This window comes from Salmo salar, chromosome ssa01 (genome assembly GCF_905237065.1).
Source record: "Salmo salar chromosome ssa01, Ssal_v3.1, whole genome shotgun sequence".
In the NCBI taxonomy this organism is placed as follows: Eukaryota; Metazoa; Chordata; class Actinopteri; order Salmoniformes; family Salmonidae; genus Salmo; species Salmo salar.
In genome coordinates this window covers 156,640,556-156,661,788 of record NC_059442.1, presented here as the reverse complement: position 1 = coordinate 156,661,788, position 21,233 = coordinate 156,640,556, and the positions used below count along the sequence as shown (strand labels likewise).

Genomic DNA, 21,233 nt, shown 5'->3' with positions numbered 1-21,233 from the left:
TAAAGCATTCATTACAAAAGGACTTAAGAAACAAGCTTTAAAACAAGGAAACTTCTTGGCAGGTAAAACAATGGAATGGTGTTTGACACTTCCTTAGGTGCCATAACCAACCATAAAATAAACAGTCAACAGGTATATGGGTCGAGACACTGGGTGTCAAGTAGTGTTACTTTGACAGTGACAGGCTGCCCAAATATGTGAAGTTCCTAAATGTGCAATGCCTGCTATTTAACCAAATAACAGTATTAAACAGATATCTTATCGTTGGCTTGTAGTCAAGCTTCATTGTCATCTACTCAGTAAAGTGGAAAAGCTGCAGGGGTGTCTGTGGGTAACCATGTGCTTACCGCTCAATACCAACTACTCACATTCCCAGCCCAGTCAAAAGCAGGTTTTATTTCCACTGAAAATGGTAATGGCCATTTAGTGTACGAGCAGTTTAATGATTAAAATGTCAGTCCATTTGTCTCACCAGGAAGCAATTTTGAGAGTTCCAAACCTATGCCAATAACAGGTTGTTCCCCTGCCCCCTGACCGTCCTAGCAAAATACTTACTTGATAAATTCTCTTTTGCTAGGCTTTGTTTGACCATTTACATTGAAAACAAATCATAGTAATGTACTTACTTGTGAAATGAGTAGTGAAGCTCCGCATTGGACCTTTAATGCATAGCACCAAATAGTACGACTAGGCTCATCGTGGTAAAAGGTGTGAACTGCATAAAAGCAAAAATCCTCAGCAATTTTAGCCTACAGGTATGAGTAAATGTCCCCTAGACAAAGGTACTTGTCCAACTAAGTCTGCTGGGCGAGTAAAAGAGCAAAGCAGATGAAGTGAAACAGATGTGCTGTATTGGTGGCTCAATCCAGGTCACCTAATCCTGTGGGCCGGAAACATGAGGGCCGCAGTAGCTCATGGGTCTGCGTACACAGCCATACCCCGGTTACTATTAATTATATTTTTTAAAGAACCATTCAGAATTTGTAGATGTTAACTGGGTTATACACCCAGCCAGGGAAGCATGCAGGAGTAACATGCCTTTTTCCCCCATCTCATTTAAGCTGGTTGTTGAATAGCTTAATTCACATTACCAGAAAGAAACACTACCACAGCAAATACTGACCACTTGTATGTAGTGCCATATAAGAAAACACTTCCAAGTCACACATCCACTCTTTTGCAGTCAGTTAAGGAGTCTTCTGCCACTTTATTCTGATTTTGTTCAACAAAAGTGGTCCACATGGGACAATTCAAAATGCAAAATAAAGGCAAGCCACAAATGAAACAAGTTCAGACACAGGACAAACCGTTCCCTAAGGGAGAGGAATGGTAAAAAAACTAATCTCAATATTAGGGAATATTGTTGATTGTGGGGGAGGGGAGAGATAAAGGGGAAGTAAGGAGAGGTTGATGCTTAGAGCTGCATGGAGGGAACAAGGGAGGAAAGGCTCAAAGCTGGGTGAAGGGATGGTGTGAAGGAGGGGTGAAAGGGAGGGATGCTCAGAGCTCTCCGCAGTCAGCGATGGCGACCTTGGCGGAACACTTGCCACTACTGGAACCCTTCTTCTCCATGCTAGCGATGATGTTGAGGCCCTCGACCACCTTGCCAAACACAACGTGCTTGCCGTTCAGCCTACAGAGGGAAAAGGTAAGAGTCAGTGGGTAACAACGCTGAGAGGTTATGGCAGTGTTCTTCCTCGACTAAGACAGGATTCCTGAGGTTTAAGGCAAACAGACAATGTTTGTAGCCATAGGGCTGTGACAAATATGGACTCTGGGGTAACAATTGTCTGGCAAAGGTAATTGTATAAACACAAAATAGACATTGTCTTGCACTTCTCCCTGGCATGTTACCCTAGCAGTAGGAACTACAGCAGGACCAGGGCTAAGCTATAATGCCCTGAATTTGGTAAAAATTAACATATTATAAAGGTTATTTTTGTCATCCATAATCACCGGTAACACCATTATACAATTACCATAACAGCCCTACTGCTTGGTGAAAACATTCAGGCCAGTGGTGCGCTGCCCTGAAGGACACTACAGCTTGCTGCCAGTGTGGCTGCATCAGGTTTGGAGGAAGCATCTTGCCAGTCAGTTTGATCATTGGTGTTTGTCACCAGTCACAGAGCATTAGGCCGTTTACACAGGCAGTCCAATTCACAACTTCCTTCCACCAATTGGTCTTTTGACCTATTCCTTTCAGATCTGATCATCAAAAAACAATTAGTGAAAAAATTCTGAATCCGTCTGCCTGTTTGGACAGCACGAGTAGTGCGTGCATGCATCAGAGGCACCATTAACCTGTTAGGGCTAGGGGGCAGTATTGACACGGCTGGATAAAAAAACATACCCGATTTAATCTGGTTACCACTCCTACCCAGTAACTAGAATATATATATACTTATTACATATGGATAGAAAACATCCTAAATTTTCTAAAACTGTTTGAATGGTGTCTGTGAGTATAACAGAACTCATTTGGCAGGCAAAACCCTGAGACATTTTCTGACAGGAAGTGGATACCTGATGTGTTGTATTGCCTTTAAACCTATCCCATTGAAAAACACAGGGGCTGAGGAATATTTTGGCACTTCCTATTGCTTCCACTAGATGTCACCAGCCTTTACAAAGTGTTTTGAGTCTTCTGGAGGGAGATCTGACCGAACAAGAGCCATGGAACGATGATGTCCCATTAGACACCTGGCGTGCGAGTTCATGTTCGGTACCCTCGTTCCAATACGTTATAAAAGAGTATGCATTCGTCCACCTTGAATATTATTCATGTTCTGGTTAAAAAAGGCCCTAATGATTTATGCTATACAACGTTTGACATGTTTGAACGAACGTAAATATATTTTTTCCCCTCGTTCATGACGAGAAGTCCGGCTGGCTTACATCATGTGCTAACGAGACGGAGATTTTTGGACATAAATGATGAGCTTTTTTGAACAAAACTACATTCGTTATGGACCTGTGATACCTGGAAGTGACATCTGATGAAGAGAATCAAAGGTAATGGATTATTTACATAGTATTTTCGATTTTAGATCTCCCCAACATGACGTCTAGTCTGTATCGCAACGCGTATTTTTCTGGGCGCAGTGCTCAGATTATTGCAAAGTGTGATTTCCCAGTAAGGTTATTTTTAAATCTGGCAAGTTGATTGCGTTCAAGAGATGTAAATCTATAATTCTTTAAATGACAATATAATATTTTACCAATGTTTTCTAATTTTAATTATTTAATTTGTGACGCTGACTTGACTGCCGGTTATTGGAGGGAAACGATTTCCTCAACATCAATGCCATAGTAAAACGCTGTTTTTGGATATAAATATGAACTTGATAGAACTAAAAATGCATGCATTGTCTAACATAATGTCCTAGGAGTGTCATCTGATGGAGATTGTAAAAGGTTAGTGCATCATTTTAGCTGGTTTTATGGTTTTGGTGACCCTGTCTTTGAATTGACAAAACATTACACACAACTCTTGTAAATGTACTGTCCTAACATACTCTAAATGTATGCTTTCGCCGTAAAACCTTTTTGAAATCGTAAAACGTGGTTAGATTAAGGAGATGTTTATCTTTCAAAGGGTGTAAAATAGTTGTATGTTTGAAAAATTTGAATTTTGACATTTATTTGGATTCAAATTTGCCGCTCTTGAAATGCACCTGCTGTTGATGGAGTGCACCACGGGTGGCACGCTAGCGTCCCACCTAGCCCATAGAGGTTAAAGGGGCTGAGGAGTGTTGGATGGTTGGACTGCATCAGTTGTTGCCATCAGGCAGTGTCGTCACAACCACAAGGCTTGGAAGACCATCGTGAGAAACATCACTTGCAGAATGTAAATGCGCGCCTCACCAGTCAGTGTCTACTGTGTGTATGCGCGCCTCACCAGTCAGTGTCTACTGTGTGTATGCGCGCCTCACCAGTCAGTGTCTACTGTGTGTATGCGCGCCTCACCAGTCAGTGTCTACTGTGTGTATGCGCGCCTCACCAGTCAGTGTTAGCAGTGCAGATAAAGAACTGGGACCCGTTGGTGTTAGGGCCAGCGTTGGCCATGGACAGACAGCCCATGCCTGTGTGCTTCAGGGTGAAGTTCTCGTCAGCAAACTTGTTGCCGTAGATGGACTTGCCCCCAGTTCCATTGTGGTTGGTGAAGTCGCCGCCCTGAAGGTAGGCAAAGTAATATACATTTTGTCACATGCCCTGAACACACTTACAAGCCCTTTCCCAACAATGCAGTTGAAAACATAATTTTGCAAAAAAGAAATCTTAACATAACGAGATAATGTAGGCTAGGCAATCAGGACAGATTCAGTGAGATCATGGCCATTCATTTGTATAACTCCCTTTTTTAATCATGCCAATGGAAAGAGTCCTGTTTTCTACAAAACTTTGTGTTGGAACTGCATCAGCAACGTTGTCATAACCACAAGGTTTGGAAGACCATTGTGAGGAAAACAGCTGCAGAGAACCTGTGTAAATCAGTCAATTAAACATATGGTGGGTGGGGGAGTCCAGCATAAAGCCTGGTCGCAGCTGTGAGCTATGATCAGACCCTGTATTCAGAAAGCATATCAGAATACACACGTTGATTTAGGTTAAGGTCATACCCCTGCTCACCTGGCACATGAAACCTGGGATGATGCGATGGAAGCTGGAGCCCTTGTAGCCAAACCCCTTGTCCCCAGTGCACAGGACGCGGAAGTTCTCTAGGGGAAAACAGGAAACGTCACGATCAGTGACTGTGCATAGCAGCTTAAAGGCATAAAGGCTGCATCAAGTCAAAATGCAGGGGGTTCTGTGACTGATCATTGAAATATCAATAACCGGAAAGGTTGGTTTCAAGTACACTTGCATTATATCTTTGAAACAGATTTGACGTACAAGTCAAGGCTTTTTTGGGGTGATAAAGCATTGCAGCTACACAAGTTACTGAATAGTAGAATCATTGAGTCAAACAGATTGGCCCATATGTTTGACATCACTAGAATATGGTCGCTAGCTAACCACATGTGCATCACAACCCCAGTCTGCTGCAGAGGAAGCAAATAGGCCATGTCTGCAGGGCTTAGTTCACAGTCTGTCAAACAGGCCACAAGGACTAACAATAGGCAGGGGCTCCACTGCCTAGTAAACCCATTCACAGCGGGCCACAATGCTACTGCTTACTTATCGGAAGCAGACCTGCCCTTTTGAATTTAAATGCATCAGCAGTTCATTGTATCTGGGGGGCATGACAGAGGCACCTTTGGAAGGTTGGACTGCATCAGTTGTTGCCATTAGGCAGTGTCGTCACAACCACAAGGCTTGGAAGACCATCGTGAGAAACATCATTTGCAGAGAAAGGGTGAATTATTCAGGAAATTCCAATCATTGAAGCGATCTTACCTGCAGTCTTGGGGACAACATCAGCAAAAAGCTGCAAGAAAAGATATGGCTTTTCATTAGCATACAATCAAGAGCAAACAGCATGCAGAAAGAGCCTTTGACACTACGAACAACATGAGGGTAAGGCAGGGTTGGAAGGGAAAGACTTAAAGCATTGACTACAGGAACCTAGGCAGACATGGGCTAGACACCTTTGGTTCAAGGTGTTGTGTTCTAGACTCACTCTGTTAAGATCCACCAGAACTCCCATGTGAGAACAATAAGACTGGTGTTACACTGAGGTGAAGCTACAGAAGCTGTTCATTTCCAACCTATCATGTGACAGTCCGGGGCAACAGACTAGCAACTGGCCACCACAGCTTCAGGCAATATCAGAATTCCACCACATGAGCAGTGTGCACCATCTCATATTGCTTTATACAATACAAGTGCTCACATTACACTATCAGCTAACCACTCACGGTTAAAGTTTGAATTAAATTATACTGTTCCTTAAGGTAGTAATCTAGGATCAGTTTACACATGTTGAATGCGTTAGGAGGGATGGGAAGACAGATGTGTCTAGGGGCCTGTTACACTATATTATATTCCTGGCAAGTGTCAACATCTGAAGTGATAAAAGCAACATACAGGCCCCTTCACAACATGCCTTGCTGGGAGTGCCCCTGCATGGACCACCATGCGCCAGCCTGCACAGCAGCTCTCCTCCCCACTTCCCTCCCTTCTAGCACCAGACACACCCACATCTGGAGCTAGTACTTTTCCACTCAGGAACAAGTTCAATGCAGAAAAGGGAAGTCACCAGTTAACACAGCCACAAAGTCAGTGGCTAAACCCCACCCATTTCTAATGCTTGATTTTTACAACATAACCCCACCGCTAACCTTGTCCAACCTTACATTAGGAACAAAGCGCAAATGTTTGTTTTAATGAATCTATCATAGACCATTGACTGATAAGGAAGGCCAACCCACTCCACTGCTGACCAATGCTGTAGGACCAAGTGGCCAAGCACCATGGAGGCTTATCTAAGGGCAGTTGTGGCCAAATGATCCCGAATTTGATTGACTGAAATCTACCGGGCTTGCTGGCTAACTTGTTTAGTTTGGCAAACACCAACAGACCAAGGCCTGTTGCTGGCATGGCCTCTGCGTCAAACAATGGAGTCCGCTACACGGACACGTGCTCCCTCCCACAGGATGACAAAGGTTGGGAAACCAAATTGTACAAAACGCTGCAAAAGTCAAATTCACAAGAATCGCCACTATAGTCACTTTTGCCGTTTGGAAGGTTGTTGAATCTGATCAAGGAATTGCATTTTATTCTCCTGGATTTCGCTGAGGCCTTGCGGGTGGACAAGCGTGTCTCCATGTCCACGTGCTCCTGGAAGGGGCAACAAAATGCACGCGTGCAATCTGGTGCCAACACTGCACCTACAACTTCAGTCAACGAAATCTGTAGATTTGTCATAAATTGTAACGTAAAACGAGATCTCATTGTGAAATTAATGTGCACTGGGGATATGCAGGGGCCTTGTGTTTAAATGGAACACAATTACTTAACAGTCGCAATGACAATAGCAGCGATATTTTACCACATGGCCAGATGACTGAACATGTCTGGCATTAAGCAAAATACAGCTTACTTAATAACGATGAAGTGATTCCTATCCGATGGGCTGCGGTTATACTGAGGGCGCATAGGACACTCCTTGGGCCATTAGCAAATATGCTGGTAGACAGCATTAATATAATTCAAATGCAGCAATCTAAATGTATTCCAATTTTAACGATTGTACGTAATCAAAGCATGGGCTGCGGTGAGTGCTTTTTGGTACGTTTTGTTCCCTTCCAAACCTGCATCCCCTCCTTTCTCAAAATGGCATCTGGCGCGACGAAAAGGGGATGCTGAAAATGGCGACCGGCTAAAATTGCATGTGCGGTGACTAGCTAGCTACAGCACATAACTAGCTAGGTTATGTTCATCGAACAAACGCAATTACAACATTTACGTTCACATGTCTAAGACTGGCGTAACATGTGAATAAGTTACCGAAAGCGATGGACATATTTTACACCACCATGGCAAGTGTTTCAAACTCTGCTTCAGAAAGAAATGCGATTTAGTTAGAGTACCGGTATGGAAATGCAACACATACAGCGTTAAAGGCCAGTCAACGCTAACAGCAAACAAACCACAATCAATTGACAATTTAAAATGTAGGCAAATCAAGCGATGTAAGTTAGTGTTCGTTAGGTACGAGAAGAGTTAAGTTTTCAATGAACCTAAAGTTAAATTGTTCGTAAAGTAACTAACGTTATTCAACATGTTAGAGGAGCACGTGGACCCCGTCTGACAGCATCCCGGGTGCAGTCACCTACCCGGCAGCGAGTTAGAATAAACCGAAGGAGAAATTAACAATTATTTTAAAGGTTCAGTAGAGCAGAAAGTTAATTGACTCCAAAAAGCCGACTTGCTTTACTCCTTACCTCCATTTCAATCCTTCCGGCGGGGGTATCGCCGATAGTGATGTCGAAGTAAACTCTGGGGTTAGGCATGTTTGGGATTAAACTTTTATTTTTTTTGTGAAACTACACGAGTGCAGACAGTAGATACAGGACGGTGCCGCAGCTGAATCGGAACGGAAATGCTGCCGTTTACACTAGATATATATGCGCACCAAGGGAAGCCCCCGGAGGCAATGAGAACCAATAAGAAGACTGGGGCTGCTGAGTGACATCGGTTTTAACCAATTAAAGGTCTTGTGGGTGAATAAATTAGAACAATGGTCACTTCCCCTGCACGCCCGTTTGATCAGCAAGATTTAGGGGACGGACTCGTGATTTACATCTGGATTGGCCCATTGTGGTTCGTACATATGACGATATCGCATTCTGCCCAATGCGCTGCCAGGGGAAGTGTGGGTGTGTTCTGGCGGTGGCGCGTTCGTGGATTCCAGGGCGTCTCCCGCCGAATAAAATCGCCATTATGGCTCAAATATAAACGTCAGTTATCAATGGATCTGTATGGTGCAACGGGTCGGGAATGGCCTGTTTCTCTCGATCACCGCTGGACAAAGCGCTCGCGGAATGTATGCGACATCATCACCAATGATTGTAATAAAATACAGAGCTTTTGTGTTGCATTGTGAATAATCTTCTGATTGTCAGATTTGAAAAAGTGCTGTGTGTGTGTGTGCCTGCGTGATGCTACAGCATGCGTTGGGGGCCACGCCTGAAATGTTGCGGATGAATCGATTGTATCGGGTTGCTGACTCGAGCCTGAGTTCTGCTGAACATGGAATGACATCAGGGTGTTCTTTCCTGTAGCCTACCCTGCTACACCAGCTAGGGGGTCCGAATACAGTAAATAGACAACTAGGGAAACGTGATCATTCAGAAGTGACATTTTTTACTTAGAAAACGGATGGAAAATATGGAAATCATCTTTAGAAAAACTGGTGTGCAGTTAAATAGGACAATTCAACATTTCATTAATTGTATTATTAACTGACATTAGCCTCTAAGCGTCATCATCTAGAGAATAATAAACCACGAAAAATTATTCCATAGCATGTGTTGTTCATGTCTCATATAGTAACCTTGGCCCATATTCACAAAGCACAATCTTACTCATTATGATCGGAAAATATGTGTGAATACAGGCCCCCATATGTCTTCTGACATTATGAATTTGACATTTCCTAACTCGTAGCCTCTGCTAGTTTAAACACATATAGGACAGATGTGCACAGCTTCACCAACACTTTAATTACTCTAATAACAACAATATTATCATGATTATTAAAAAAAAAATGAATTGGATACAGATGTTCTTAAACTAAACATTGCACATCCAACATCTGGTGCTCTAAACAGTTAGGCCTGCAAACCAATGACAACCTCAGAGGGGTGGGAACAGACAGATAGTCCCCTCAGGCTAAGGACCCAGAGAGAGGAAGCATGAAGGCTGTTTAAACCTTGGAAATAGGCTGTTTTAAATGTGTGTTACTGGGCTGGAGAGGAAGAGAGAGGGAGGAAGGAATGGAGGGGATACACATTCACTCCTTGACATACGGGAAACACATGGTGAGCATAATTTGTCCACCTGTCCTCTCTCCATCAATTCACAGGAGTTCACTGGGGATGCTTCGATCCATTCCCATCGTCTTGAAAGTGTGTGTGTACATTTGTGCATGTTTAAATGTCTCTGCAGTATAGTTATGAAAGAGAGACAGGGTGAGAAGGGAGGAGTACCAGAGACAGATAGGGTGTGAGTGGAGGTGAGTTCCCCATGTCTGGCTTCTGACTCCCCCTCTATGTGTCCCACTCAGGGAAAAACAAACAGTTCAAACATCTAGTAGTTTCCTTATTTACCAACTGGCCTGATATGAGACACGTCTCTCTCTACACAATTCCTCCCATCTCCTTTTGTGTGCTGGCTTTGTATGACCTCATCTGTATAGATACATTAAGGTGTGTACTGTAGGTATTTCCCAGGGCCCAGTTTCCTGATGGAACTTGGCTTAATGGTTTTATGCCTGGAGCAGACCAACTGCTTGATTGCATTTTGGTATACCAGAAGTATTCATTTACAATGGAATGCTGCAGCTGTAGTGCGTTTGTTCTGTGTTGTGCATACATTGGATTTATCCAACATGTGCATCAAATTGTATGCGTAGACTTGACATAAACAGTAGCAAAAGGTGAATGTTGAACTTTTGTTGCTCATATATATCAAGTAACAACTTTGGATTACAAAATGAAAAAGTTGGACTGCAGAATGTATTATGCAGTGTTGATGCAACTGCAGTGTTGGTCTGTTCTAGGCGTTAAATTATGCACATTTCCTACAACACCGAATAGGTAACGCGTTTCCCAAACCAAAACCTACAGCGAAAGGTCGCTAAATGAATCATTGGAGCATGTGTCGATACTGATAGGATCGAAAGAACGGGAGTGCTGCTCTCAGATCAGCTTTCTCCATCCAAATCTTACCTTAACATTAGAATTATTTCACAATACTGACGGATAAGCTCCTAGAGAAAAATTACCGCCTACTGCTGCTAATATTGACGCAGCTTATTCTATTTGGCACATCAGGCTACACATGAACTTTATTGACTAATTACAGACAGTAGCCTAGCCTAAAAGTAGCAAAATAGAACTCGATTGAACATTAAATATATTTCATGATTATAATAGGCCAATAGCCTACTTTTTATTTGAATAGTCATCTCGGTTTTATTTGAAACATTTTTATACGTAGCTTGTTTGTATCAATGGCAAAGACATTGACAACTTTGTATTTGTATGCAACTTTGTTCTGAAGTTTTCGGCGGTCACAGAGATAGATAAACCATGTGATTCTATGATTAGAGCGATCGGTGTAATAAAGTGACGCGGGAGGGTAAAAAAGATTCTAACGAAGCACTTAGCTGTTCTACTAGCGGTCGGAGGCAGGCGTTAAATCAGGCCTATGAGCGTTTAAGTGCAACGTTAATAACGATGGTTTAGGGAAACAGCTCAATAAATTTAACGATCCTCCTATGAAGGTTCTAACCATTAATTTAGCCTTAGATGCTTTTGGGAAACCGGGCCCTGGTGTAAACACTAAATATCCTCATTTCAGCATTCATAACTCCCATTTAGAATGAACAACAACAACTCTTAGTTTTATTTATGACACTAAGTAATGTAATGTCATGTCAGAGATCCACTGTCTGTTTCTCGTTTATTGACAAGTTCCACAATCATAAATACACAATGGAAAGTCAGCATAACACTTAATTTTTCTGGTTTCTAAAAAGGTCCTTTAAAAAGTTGAAAATCCTTCGGCTTGTGATTTTTTAAGAACATTACAGTTATAGCGGCTGGCCAGTGCAGGCAGTCCCATTTTTCACTTGATTATTCTTTTTTAATTTTTTTGATGGATCCAGAGTGCAAAGGGATGCTTTATAATGAGTCTAAAAACACTACAGTCTTGACAGAGTTTCCAGACAGAGAAAGTCATGTCTGTCTCTCACTACCCTCTGCACCTTCCTGTTGGTCTGGTCCACAGAGGGTAGGGATGGGCAGGCATGGGGTTTAAAAACATGAATCCTTCTCTGTCCCGTCCCCTCCCCCCTCTCAATAGGATGAAGCTGTCCCTAAACGGGGAAGGAAGAGTCTTCAGTTGTTCTCGAACAGAGAGAGCAGGTCATCGTTGCTGTTGCTAGGTAGATCTGGAGGACCCAGGTAGGACAACAGCTCGTCTGGATTGGTCAGCTCAGGGAGAAGCTGGAGAGGGGGAACAGAGAGAAAGAAGGGGGAGAGAAAGTGTTATTGTCATTGTTGCTTTGATGTGTTCCTTCGCTTTTCATGCCAATAAAGCGTCTTGAATTAAAATAAATGGATTTTGAAAAAGCAGAGAGAAAGGGGTAGAGAGAGAAAGAGAGAGAGAAAGGTTTGTTTGTGGCACATGGATGTGGCAAAAAACAAGCTCTTTCCAAGAGTGAAGGTAGCTTCAGATAGCTTCAGTTCCACATGCCCAATATAACTCAATCTACAGTATCGCTGAACGAGCAGCTAGCTGGCTTTCTGTGTGGTTGCCTTACGGTTGTCTAACGGTTGTCTTATGGTTGTCTTACGGTTGTCGAAGTAGAATGATCTGTGGAAGTTCCTCCCCTGCAACCGGTTCGCCCCGTCCCCAGTGAAAGAGGGAGGGTGGGGGTTAGTATAAAACCACCCACATGGGCCCAGATCCAATATCCACACCAGCAATATCACTTAGGATGTATGCCCAATATAGGACTTGGTAATGGCATCGCATGCATCACATGTACACACTTAACTTAAACCTGCATGAATCATAACCACTTCCTCATTGGTGTTGCATTTTCAAACCAATGTGTACCTTACAGATTTGCAAAGTGGATGTTTTCTATCGCAGCGGTTGCCCAATCTCACAAGGAGAAAACTTGTTTTTGCCATATCTGTATCGGCTATCATTGTGTCTAGAAAATATCTGTTATCGGTATCGGACACCATTTCCATATGGGTGTGACAGGGCTAAGGTAGTGACTTACGTCCAGGGTGTGATCCGCTCCCTCTCCTCCTCCCGCTCCCCCTAGGCCGAACGAACCCTCCGTCTGCAGCCGGGCATTCTGGGTATTGGAGTTCCGCTGCTGCATCTGTCCGCCAACGATACTCTGGTTACCGTGAAGACCCTGCTGGTGCTGCTGCTGTTGTTGCTGCAGGGCATTATGGGAAGGGTCCATACGGCCAGAGTGGGACATCTGATGGAGAGCGAAAGAGAAGAGAGGGATAGGAAGGGAGAAAGAGAGAACATCGAGTTTCACATTGTATGATGTTATTTGGAGGTTACGTTCAGGGCAGGTGTGAATGAATCCTTCAGGACTTCTGCTCCACAGTCTGTGTGTGTGACAGAGAGAAGTGAAGAGGAGTAATGGTGGATGCTTTGTGCCCTCTCAAATACTTTGTTGGACAGCTGAGCAGCTGTCTGTGACAGGCGTGAGCGCCTGCAGGTGTGTGTGTGTGTTTGTAAGAGTGTGTGTGTGTGTAAATGCTGTCTCCTCCAGGCCCAGTCAAAAGGCTCTTCACTGTACACACAAGCCAGAAGGGCATGACAGTCACTCTTAGATAACTTAGATGAATACATCACTTTATATAAACGTGCGCACGCACACAAAGTAGCATCAGGCTAAACTAATGTGGTCAATCAGCTGATGTCTTTATTCAAAGCCACTTACGGTGAACACAAACACACAATATTCACCCTACTCAAGAATCCACCTAACCGCCGTTGCAAGCACCATTCTCTAACCAACCGTACCATTGGAACCACAGCAAGACAGTGTTTGTGTGTCTGACTTACTACTCTACTGTGTCAAGGACAGTCAATGGTTGAATCTCAAATGGCACCCAACTCCCTATATAGTTCACTACTTTTGACCAGGGCTGTAGGGCTCAGTTAATATGTAGTGCACTATATGGAATAGGGTGCCATTTGGGACGTACTCGATGTGTGTAATTGGAAGCACGAGATGGTCATCTGATATTGGACACATTCTCAGGAGTTACTCCATTACCATACTACTGCAACTTTTAGTCACTGCCTGTCAGGCACTTTAAGATGTCCAATATGTACATATTTAAAAGTATGCTATGCAATTATAATATATTAGAGGATTTAGTCCTAACAAGTGTGCATCTGATAAGGGCACATTCCATTGACGTTACCAGCAGTATAATATATATAGCATAATATACAGTCCCAGTCAAAAGTTGACACCTACTCATTCAAGGGTTTTTCTTTATTTTTACTATTTTCTTCATTGTAGAATAATAGTGAAGACATCAAAACTATGAAATAACACATATGGAATCATGTAGTAAAAAAAAAAAAAAAAAAGAGTGTTAAATCTAAATATATTGATGACAGCTTGCACACTCTTGACATTCCCTCATCCAGCTTCATGACGAATGCTTTTCCAACAGTCTTGAAGGACTTCCCACATATGCTGAGCACTTGTTGGCTGCTTTTCCTTCACTCTGCGGTCCAACTCATCCCAAACCATCTCAATTGGGTTGAGGTCGGGTGATTGTGGAGGCCAGGTCATCTGATGCAGCACTCCATCACTCTCCTTCTTGGTCAAATAGCCTGTACACAGCCTGGAGGTGTGTTTTGGGTCATTGTCCTGTTGAAAAACAAATGATAGTCCCACTAAGCGCAACCCAGATGGGATGGCGTATCGCTACAGAATGCTGTGGTAGCCCTGCTGGTTAAGTGTGCCTTGAATTCTAAATAAATCACTGACAGTGTCACCAGCAAAGCACCACCATGCTTCACGGTGGGAATCACACACATGTGGAGATCATCCGTTCACCTACTCTGCGTCTCAGAAACACACGGCAGTGTTTTCCACTGGTCTAATGTCCATTGCTCGTGTTTCTTGGCCCAAGCAAGTCTCTTCTTCTTCTTATTGGTGTCCTTCAGTGGTGGTTTCTTTGCAGCAATTTGACCATGAAGGCCTGATTCACAGTCTCCTCTGAACAGTTGATGTTGAGATGCGTCTGTTAGTTGAACTCTGTGAAGCATTTATTTGGGCTGCAATTTATGAGGTGCAGATAACACTAATGAACTTATACTCTGCAGCAGAGGTAACTCTGGGTCTTCCTTTCCTGTGGCAGTCCTCATGAGAGACAGTTTCATCATAGCGCTTGATGGTTTTTGTGACAGCACTTGAAACTTTCAAAGTTGTTGAAATATTCTGGACTGACCTTCATGTCTTAAAGTAATGGACTGTCGTTTCTCTGCTTACTCGAGCTGATCTTATCATAATATGGACTTGGTCTTTTACCAAAGACACCTTCTACCTTGTCACAACACAACTCACTGTCTCAAACGCACTAAGGAAAGAAATTACAAACAAACTTTTAACAAGGCACACCTGTTAATCAAATGCATTCCAGGTGACTACCTCATGAAGCTGGTTGAGAGAATGCCAAGAGTGTGCAAAGCTAACTTCAAGGCAAAGGGAGGCTACTTTGAAGAATCTAAAATATAAAACATTTTGATTTGTTTAACACTTTTTTGGTTACCACATGATTCCATGTGTTATTTCATAGTTTTGATGTCTTCACTATTATTCTACATTGCCTAGAAGAACTCTAGGAACTCTGCCTAGAAGGCCAGCATCCCACTGACAAAGAAATGATCAGTCTATAATTTTAATGGTAGGTTTATTTGAACAGTGAGAGACAGAATAACAACAACAAAAAATCCAGAAAAAACGCATGTCAAAAATGTTATAAATTAATAAGCATTTTAATGAGGGAAATAAGTATTTGACCCCCTCTCAATGAGAAAGATTTCTGGCTCCCAGGTGTCTTTTATACAGGTAAGGAGCTGAGATTAGGAGCACACTCTTAAAGGGAGTGCTCCTAATCTCAGTTTGTTAACTGTAAAAAAAGACACGTGTCCACAGAAGCAATCAGATTCCAAACTCTCCACCATGGCCAAGACCAAAGTGCTCTCCAACGATGTCAGGGACAAGATTGTAGACCTACACAAGGCTGGAATGGGCTATAAGACCATCGCCAAGCAGCTTGGTGAGAAGGTGACAACAGTTGGTGTGATTATTCGCAAATGGAAGAAACACAAAAGAACTGTCAATCTCCCTCGGCCTGGGGCTCCATGCAAGATCTCACCTCGTGGAGTTGCAATGATCGTGAGAATGGTGAGGAATCAGCCCAGAATGACACGGGAGGATCTTGTCAATGATCTCAAGGCAGCTGGGACCATAGTCACCAAGAAAACAATTGGTAACACACTACGCTGTGAAGGACTGAAATCCTGCAGCGCCCGCAAGGTCCCCCTGCTCAAGAACGCACATATACATTCCCATCTGAAGGTTGCTAATGAACATCTGAATGATTCAGAGGACAACTGGGTGAAAGTGTTGTGGTCAGATGAGACCAAAATGGAGCTCTTTGGCATCAACTGAACTCGCCGTGTTTGGAGGAGGAGGAATGCTGCCTATGACCCCAAGAACACCATCCCCACCGTCAAACATGATGGAGGAAATATACTGCTCAAAAAAATAAAGGGAACACTTAAACAACACATCCTAGATCTGAATGAAAGAAATAATCTTATTAAATACTTTTTTCTGTACATAGTTGAATGTGCTAACAACAAAAATCACACAAAAATAATCAATGGAAATCCAATTTATCAACCCATGGAGGTCTGGATTTGGAGTCACACTCAAAATTAAAGTGGAAAACCACACTACAGGCTGATCCAACTTTGATGCAATGTCCTTAAAACAAGTCAAAATGAGGCTCAGTAGTGTGTGTGGCCTCCACGTGCCTGTATGACCTCCCTACAACGCCTGCTCCTGACGAGGTGGCGTATGGTCTCCTGAGGGATCTCCTCCCAGACCTGGACTAAAGCATCCACCAACTCCTGGACAGTCTGTGGTGCAACGTGGCGTTGGTGGATGGAGCGAGACATGATGTCCCAGATGTGCTCAATTGGATTCATGTCTGGGGAACGGGCAGGCCAGTCCATAGCATCAATGCCTTCCTCTTGCAGGAACTGCTGACACACTCCAGCCACATGAGGTCTAGCATTGTCTTGCATTAGGAGGAACCCAGGGCCAACCGCACCAGCATATGGTCTCACAAGGGGTCTGAGGATCTCATCTCGGTACCTAATGGCAGTCAGGCTACCTCTGGCGAGCACATGGAGGGCTGTGCGGCCCCCCAAAGAAATGCCACCCCACACCATGACTGACCCACCGCCAAACCGGTCATGCTGGAGGATGTTGCAGGCAGCAGAACGTTCTCCACGGCGTCTCCAGACTCTGTCACGTCTGTCACATGTGCTCAGTGTGAACCTGCTTTCATCTGTGAAGAGCACAGGGCGCCAGTGGCGAATTTGCCAATCTTGGTGTTCTCTGGCAAATGCCAAACGTCCTGCACGGTGTTGGGCTGCACAACCCCCACCTGTGGACGTCGGGCCCTCATACCACCCTCATGGAGTCTGTTTCTGACCGTTTGAGCAGACACATGCACATTTGCGGCCTACTGGAGGTCATTTTACAGGGCTCTGGCAGTGCTTCTCCTGCTCCTCCTTGCACAAAGGCGGAGGTAGCGGTCCTGCTGCTGGGTTGTTGCCCTCCTACGGCCTTCTCCACGTCTCCTGATGTACTGGCCTGTCTCCTGGTAGCGCCTCCATGCTCTGGACACTACGCTGACAGACACAGCAAACCTTCTTGCCACAGCTCGCATTGATGTGCCATCCTGGATGAGCTGCACTACCTGAGCCACTTGTGTGGGTTGTAGACTCCGTCTCATGCTACCACTAGAGTGAAAGCACCGCCAACATTCAAACGTGACCAAAACATCAGCCAGGAAGCATAGGAACTGAGAAGTGGTCTGTGGTCCCCACCTGCAGAACCACTCCTTTATTGGGGGTGTCTTGCTAATTGCCTATAATTTCCACCTGTTGTCTATTCCATTTGCACAACAGCATGTGAAATGTATTGTCAATCAGTGTTGCTCCCTAAGTGGACAGTTTGATTTCACAGAAGTGTGATTGACTTGGAGTTACATTGTGTTGTTTAAGTGTTCCCTTTATTTTTTTGAGCAGTGTATTATGCTTTGGGGGTGTTTTTCTGCTAAGGGGACAGGACAACTTCACCGCATCAAAGGGACGATGTACGGGACCATGTACCGTCAAATCTTGGGTGAGAACCTCCTTCCCTCAGCCAGGGCATTGAAAATGGGTCGTGGATGGGTATTCCAGCATGACAATGACCCAAAACACACGGCCAAGGCAACAAAGGAGTGGCTCAAGAAGAAGCACATTAAGGTCCTGGAGTGGCCTAGCCAGTCTCCAGACCTTAATCCCATAGAAAATCTGTGGAGGGAGCTGAAGGTTCGAGTTGCCAAACGTCAGCCTCGAAACCTTAATGACTTGGAGAAGATCTGCAAAGAGGAGTGGGACAAAATCCCTCCTGAGATGTGTGCAAACCTGGTGGCCAACTACAAGAAATGTCTGACCTCTGTGATTGCCAACAAGGGTTTTGCCACCAAGTACTAAGTCATGTTTTGTAGAGAGGTCAAATACTTATTTCCCTCATTAACATGCAAATCAATTTATAACATTTTTGACATGCGTTTTTCTGGATTATTTTGCTGTTATTCTGTCTCTCACTGTTCAAATAAACCTACCATTAAAATGATAGACTGATCATTTCTTTGTCAGTGGGCAAACGTACAAAATCAGCAGGGGATCAAATACTTTTTTCCCCTCACTGTATGTATGTATGTACATACACGTGTGTGCAAAAGCTGAATAATGTAGGCGCCCAGTAATTTAGGACCACAACAAAAAATATTTGAGATATTACATGTAGAATCCTTCAATCTTTCTAGGCGCACGGGTGCTCCTAAACACAAATTCCAGGTCACACAGCAAAATATTTAGGCACACATGTGAGTAAAATGGTCACACTGTAGAGCCTTGTGCACATCATTTAGTAAATCCAAGGGAGATAATGGAAAGTCTAATTAAGACAAGGCACCCAGAATTTTGCGTGGTTCACATTCCCAACGGACAAACATTTGTGTATAGTTCACTTTCCTGGACTGAAACAACTTTAAATGCATTTCGATTGTATCAAACTAATTAATTCCTATAACTGAAAAGATAACAATGGAAAATAAATTAGAAGATTAAGTGCTTGTTTCAGGATAACATTTTTTGCCAATGCTTTCTGAGTATTTCAGAGTCCATTTGGACTTTCATGTTCACCCGTCTCGTTCAGCTCCGCTGTTAACCATTAAGTGACCTAATTGGAGCCTGTGATGTAGGCACATCAGTGTGTACTTTGACCCTGTGTTTGTGTGTGCTTCTTCACTCCCTTTCTAACCCAGTCAGACATTAGGCCATTCACTTTCAGACCCTGACTGACTTGAAATGGAATCTACCCCGGAAGCATATCACTATAGCCTGAGGGGATCTGTGTGTGTTACCTGGTCCTGCTGGTAGATGTTAGGTGGTCCAGGGGAGGTGAAGTCTCTCAGGGTGGGAGTTCCAGGGGTGTTGGGGAACTCAGAGAAGCCTGACTGGCTGGAGTATCCTTGACCTGCTGAATGATCAACACACGACAGACACAGGTGGAAGTGTTGTGTTGCAAAAAACTATTTCAATTGTAACTAATAGGAGGCAATATAATTAATTTGCTGTACAGTACCAGTCAAAAGATAGGACACACATTCCAGGGTTTGCCTTTATTTTGACTATTTTCCACATTGTAGAATAATAGTGAAGACATCAAAACTATGAAATAACACATATGGAATAATGTAGTAACCAAAAAAGTATATATTTTACATTTGAGATTCTTCAAAGAAGCCACCCTTTCCCTTGATGACAGCTTTACACTTGCTATTCTCTCAACCAGCTTCACCTAGAATGCTTTTCCAACAGTCTTGAAGGACTTCCCACATATGCTGAGCACTTGTTGGCTGCTTTTCCTTCACTCTGCAGTCCAACTCATCCCAAAACATCTCAATTTGGGTTGAGGTCAGGTGATTGTGGAGGCCAGGTCATCTGATGCAGCACTCCATCACTCTCCTTCTTGGTCAAATAGCCATTACACAGCTTGGAGGTGTGTTGGGTCATTTTGCTGTTGAAAAACAATTGATAGTCCCACTAAGCACAAACCAGCTAGGATGGCGTATCGCTGCAGAATGCTGTGCTGGTTAAAGTGTGCCTTCAATTCTAAATAAATCACAGTGTCACCAGCAGAGCACCTCCACAGGATCACACCTCCTCCTCCATGCTTCACGGTGGGAACCACACATGCAGCAGTCATCCGTTCATATACTCTGCTTCTCACAAAGACAGCGGTTGGAACCAAAAATATCAAATTTGGCCAAAGGACAGATTTCCACCAGTCTAATGTCCATTGCTCGTGTTTCTTGGCACAAGCAAGTCTCTTCTTCTTATTGGTGTCCTTTCGTTGTGGTTTCTTTGCAGCAATTCGACCATGTAGGACTAATTCACACAGTCTCCACTGAACAGCTGATGTTGAGATGTGTCTGTTACTTGAACTCTGTGAAGCATTTATTTGGGCTGCAATCTGAGGTGCAGTTAAATCTAATGAATTTATCCTCTGCAGCCGAGGTAACTGTCTTCCTTTCCTTCGGCGGTCCTCATGAGAGCCAGTTTCATCATAGCACTTGATGACTTTTGCGACTGCACTTGAAGAAACTTTCAAAGTTCTTCAAATGTTCCATATTGACTGACCTTCATGTCTTAAAGTAGTGATGGATTGTCGTTTCACTTTGCTTATTTGAGTTTTTCCTGCAATAATTGGTATTTTACCAAATAGGGCTTTCTTCTGCATACCAACCCTACCTTGTCACAACAACTGACTCAAAACCATTAAGAAAAGAAATTCCACAAACAAACTTTTAACAAGGCACACCTGTTAATTGAAATGCATTGCAGGTGACTACCTCATGAAGCTGGTTGAGAGAATGCCAAGAGTGTGCAAATCTGTCATCAAGGCAAAGGGTGGCTATTTGAAGAATCTGAAATGTAAAATATATTTTGATTTGTTTAACACTTTTTTGGTTACTACATGATTCCATGTGTTATTTCATAGCTTTGATATCTTAAGAAAAACCCTGTAATGAGTAGGTGTGTCTAAACTTTTGACTGGTACTGAATGTGTGTGTGCCCGTCTCCTCCCTACCTTGGCTGTTGTAGTCAGGTGTGTTCCTGCCCCCAGGTGGTAGACCCTGGTAGGGCGAGGAGGCCGGCCCCAGGGCAGCTATCATCTCCATGACATTGGGCATCATCATGTGACTGGGGCTGACCGTCCGGCAGCGCTTCAACACAGGCCCGTCTGCTTCCTCCTTTATGTGGATGTCTGGTTTAATGGGCACCGGCCTCCAGCCACACACTGGATCAATGGTGATCTCCTCATAGTCCGAGCTGAGGAGGGAAGAGGGGGAGAGAAAGGTTAGTGAATGAAGAGAAAGATGAAGGGCCCATTTCAAGGACAGCTAACTGTAGACCTAATTCTGGCTAAGTTAATGAAGAACTAAAAATGAACATAGTAGGACAGGCAAATTCAGATCTAGACCTCAAAGCTAGTTCCACTTCTAATGTATTTAAATTCTTTCCCTTTAAATGGACTCCAGGTGGGAGTAATTCATTATCAGGTAGAACAGAAAACCAGCAGTACTCTGGTCCTCCAGGCCCAGATATGAACACCTCTGTAGTAGGGGATGTGTACACAGACACAC

General features: G+C 43.6%; 2 protein-coding genes and 2 non-coding genes across 13 annotated transcripts in view; all 4 read right to left on the bottom strand.

The window, feature by feature from the left end:
- Positions 1 to 1,170: 1,170 nt before the first annotated feature.
- On the bottom strand, positions 1,171 to 8,026 carry ppia1 (2-peptidylprolyl isomerase A). The gene is made up of 5 exons (NM_001141689.1): positions 7,890 to 8,026; positions 5,401 to 5,431; positions 4,633 to 4,721; positions 4,004 to 4,176; positions 1,171 to 1,633 (listed from the first exon to the last, which is right to left on the bottom strand). Exons 1-5 carry the CDS (start codon positions 7,956 to 7,958, stop codon positions 1,501 to 1,503), a joined length of 495 nt encoding a protein of 164 aa, NP_001135161.1. The 5' UTR covers positions 7,959 to 8,026; the 3' UTR covers positions 1,171 to 1,500.
- LOC123726814 (small nucleolar RNA SNORD35) lies at positions 3,765 to 3,846 on the bottom strand. Its single transcript, XR_006758966.1, has one exon. It is a non-coding gene; the product is annotated as a small nucleolar RNA SNORD35 (small nucleolar RNA).
- Positions 5,270 to 5,351, bottom strand: LOC123726813 (small nucleolar RNA SNORD35). Its single transcript, XR_006758965.1, has one exon. It is a non-coding gene; the product is annotated as a small nucleolar RNA SNORD35 (small nucleolar RNA).
- A 1,121-nt stretch (positions 8,027 to 9,147) lies between the features above and the next one.
- Positions 9,148 to 21,233, bottom strand: part of LOC100380362 (zinc finger, MIZ-type containing 2) — a 39,235-nt gene continuing 27,149 nt past the window's right edge. For 6 of the 10 annotated variants that reach the window (XM_045687180.1, XM_014140088.2, XM_014140087.2 and 3 more), the window contains 4 exons: positions 20,678 to 20,919; positions 18,948 to 19,063; positions 12,467 to 12,676; positions 9,148 to 11,678 (listed from right to left, as the gene is read on the bottom strand). In XM_045687180.1, coding sequence (XP_045543136.1) covers positions 11,571 to 11,678; positions 12,467 to 12,676; positions 18,948 to 19,063; positions 20,678 to 20,919 — 676 coding nt within the window. In that variant the 3' untranslated portion in view covers positions 9,148 to 11,570. Of the gene's footprint in view, positions 11,679 to 11,995; positions 12,066 to 12,466; positions 12,677 to 18,947; positions 19,064 to 20,677; positions 20,920 to 21,233 lie in introns of all 10 variants that reach the window. The other 4 variants (XM_014140098.2, XM_014140103.2, XM_014140092.2 and 1 more) reach the window with 4 other exon arrangements.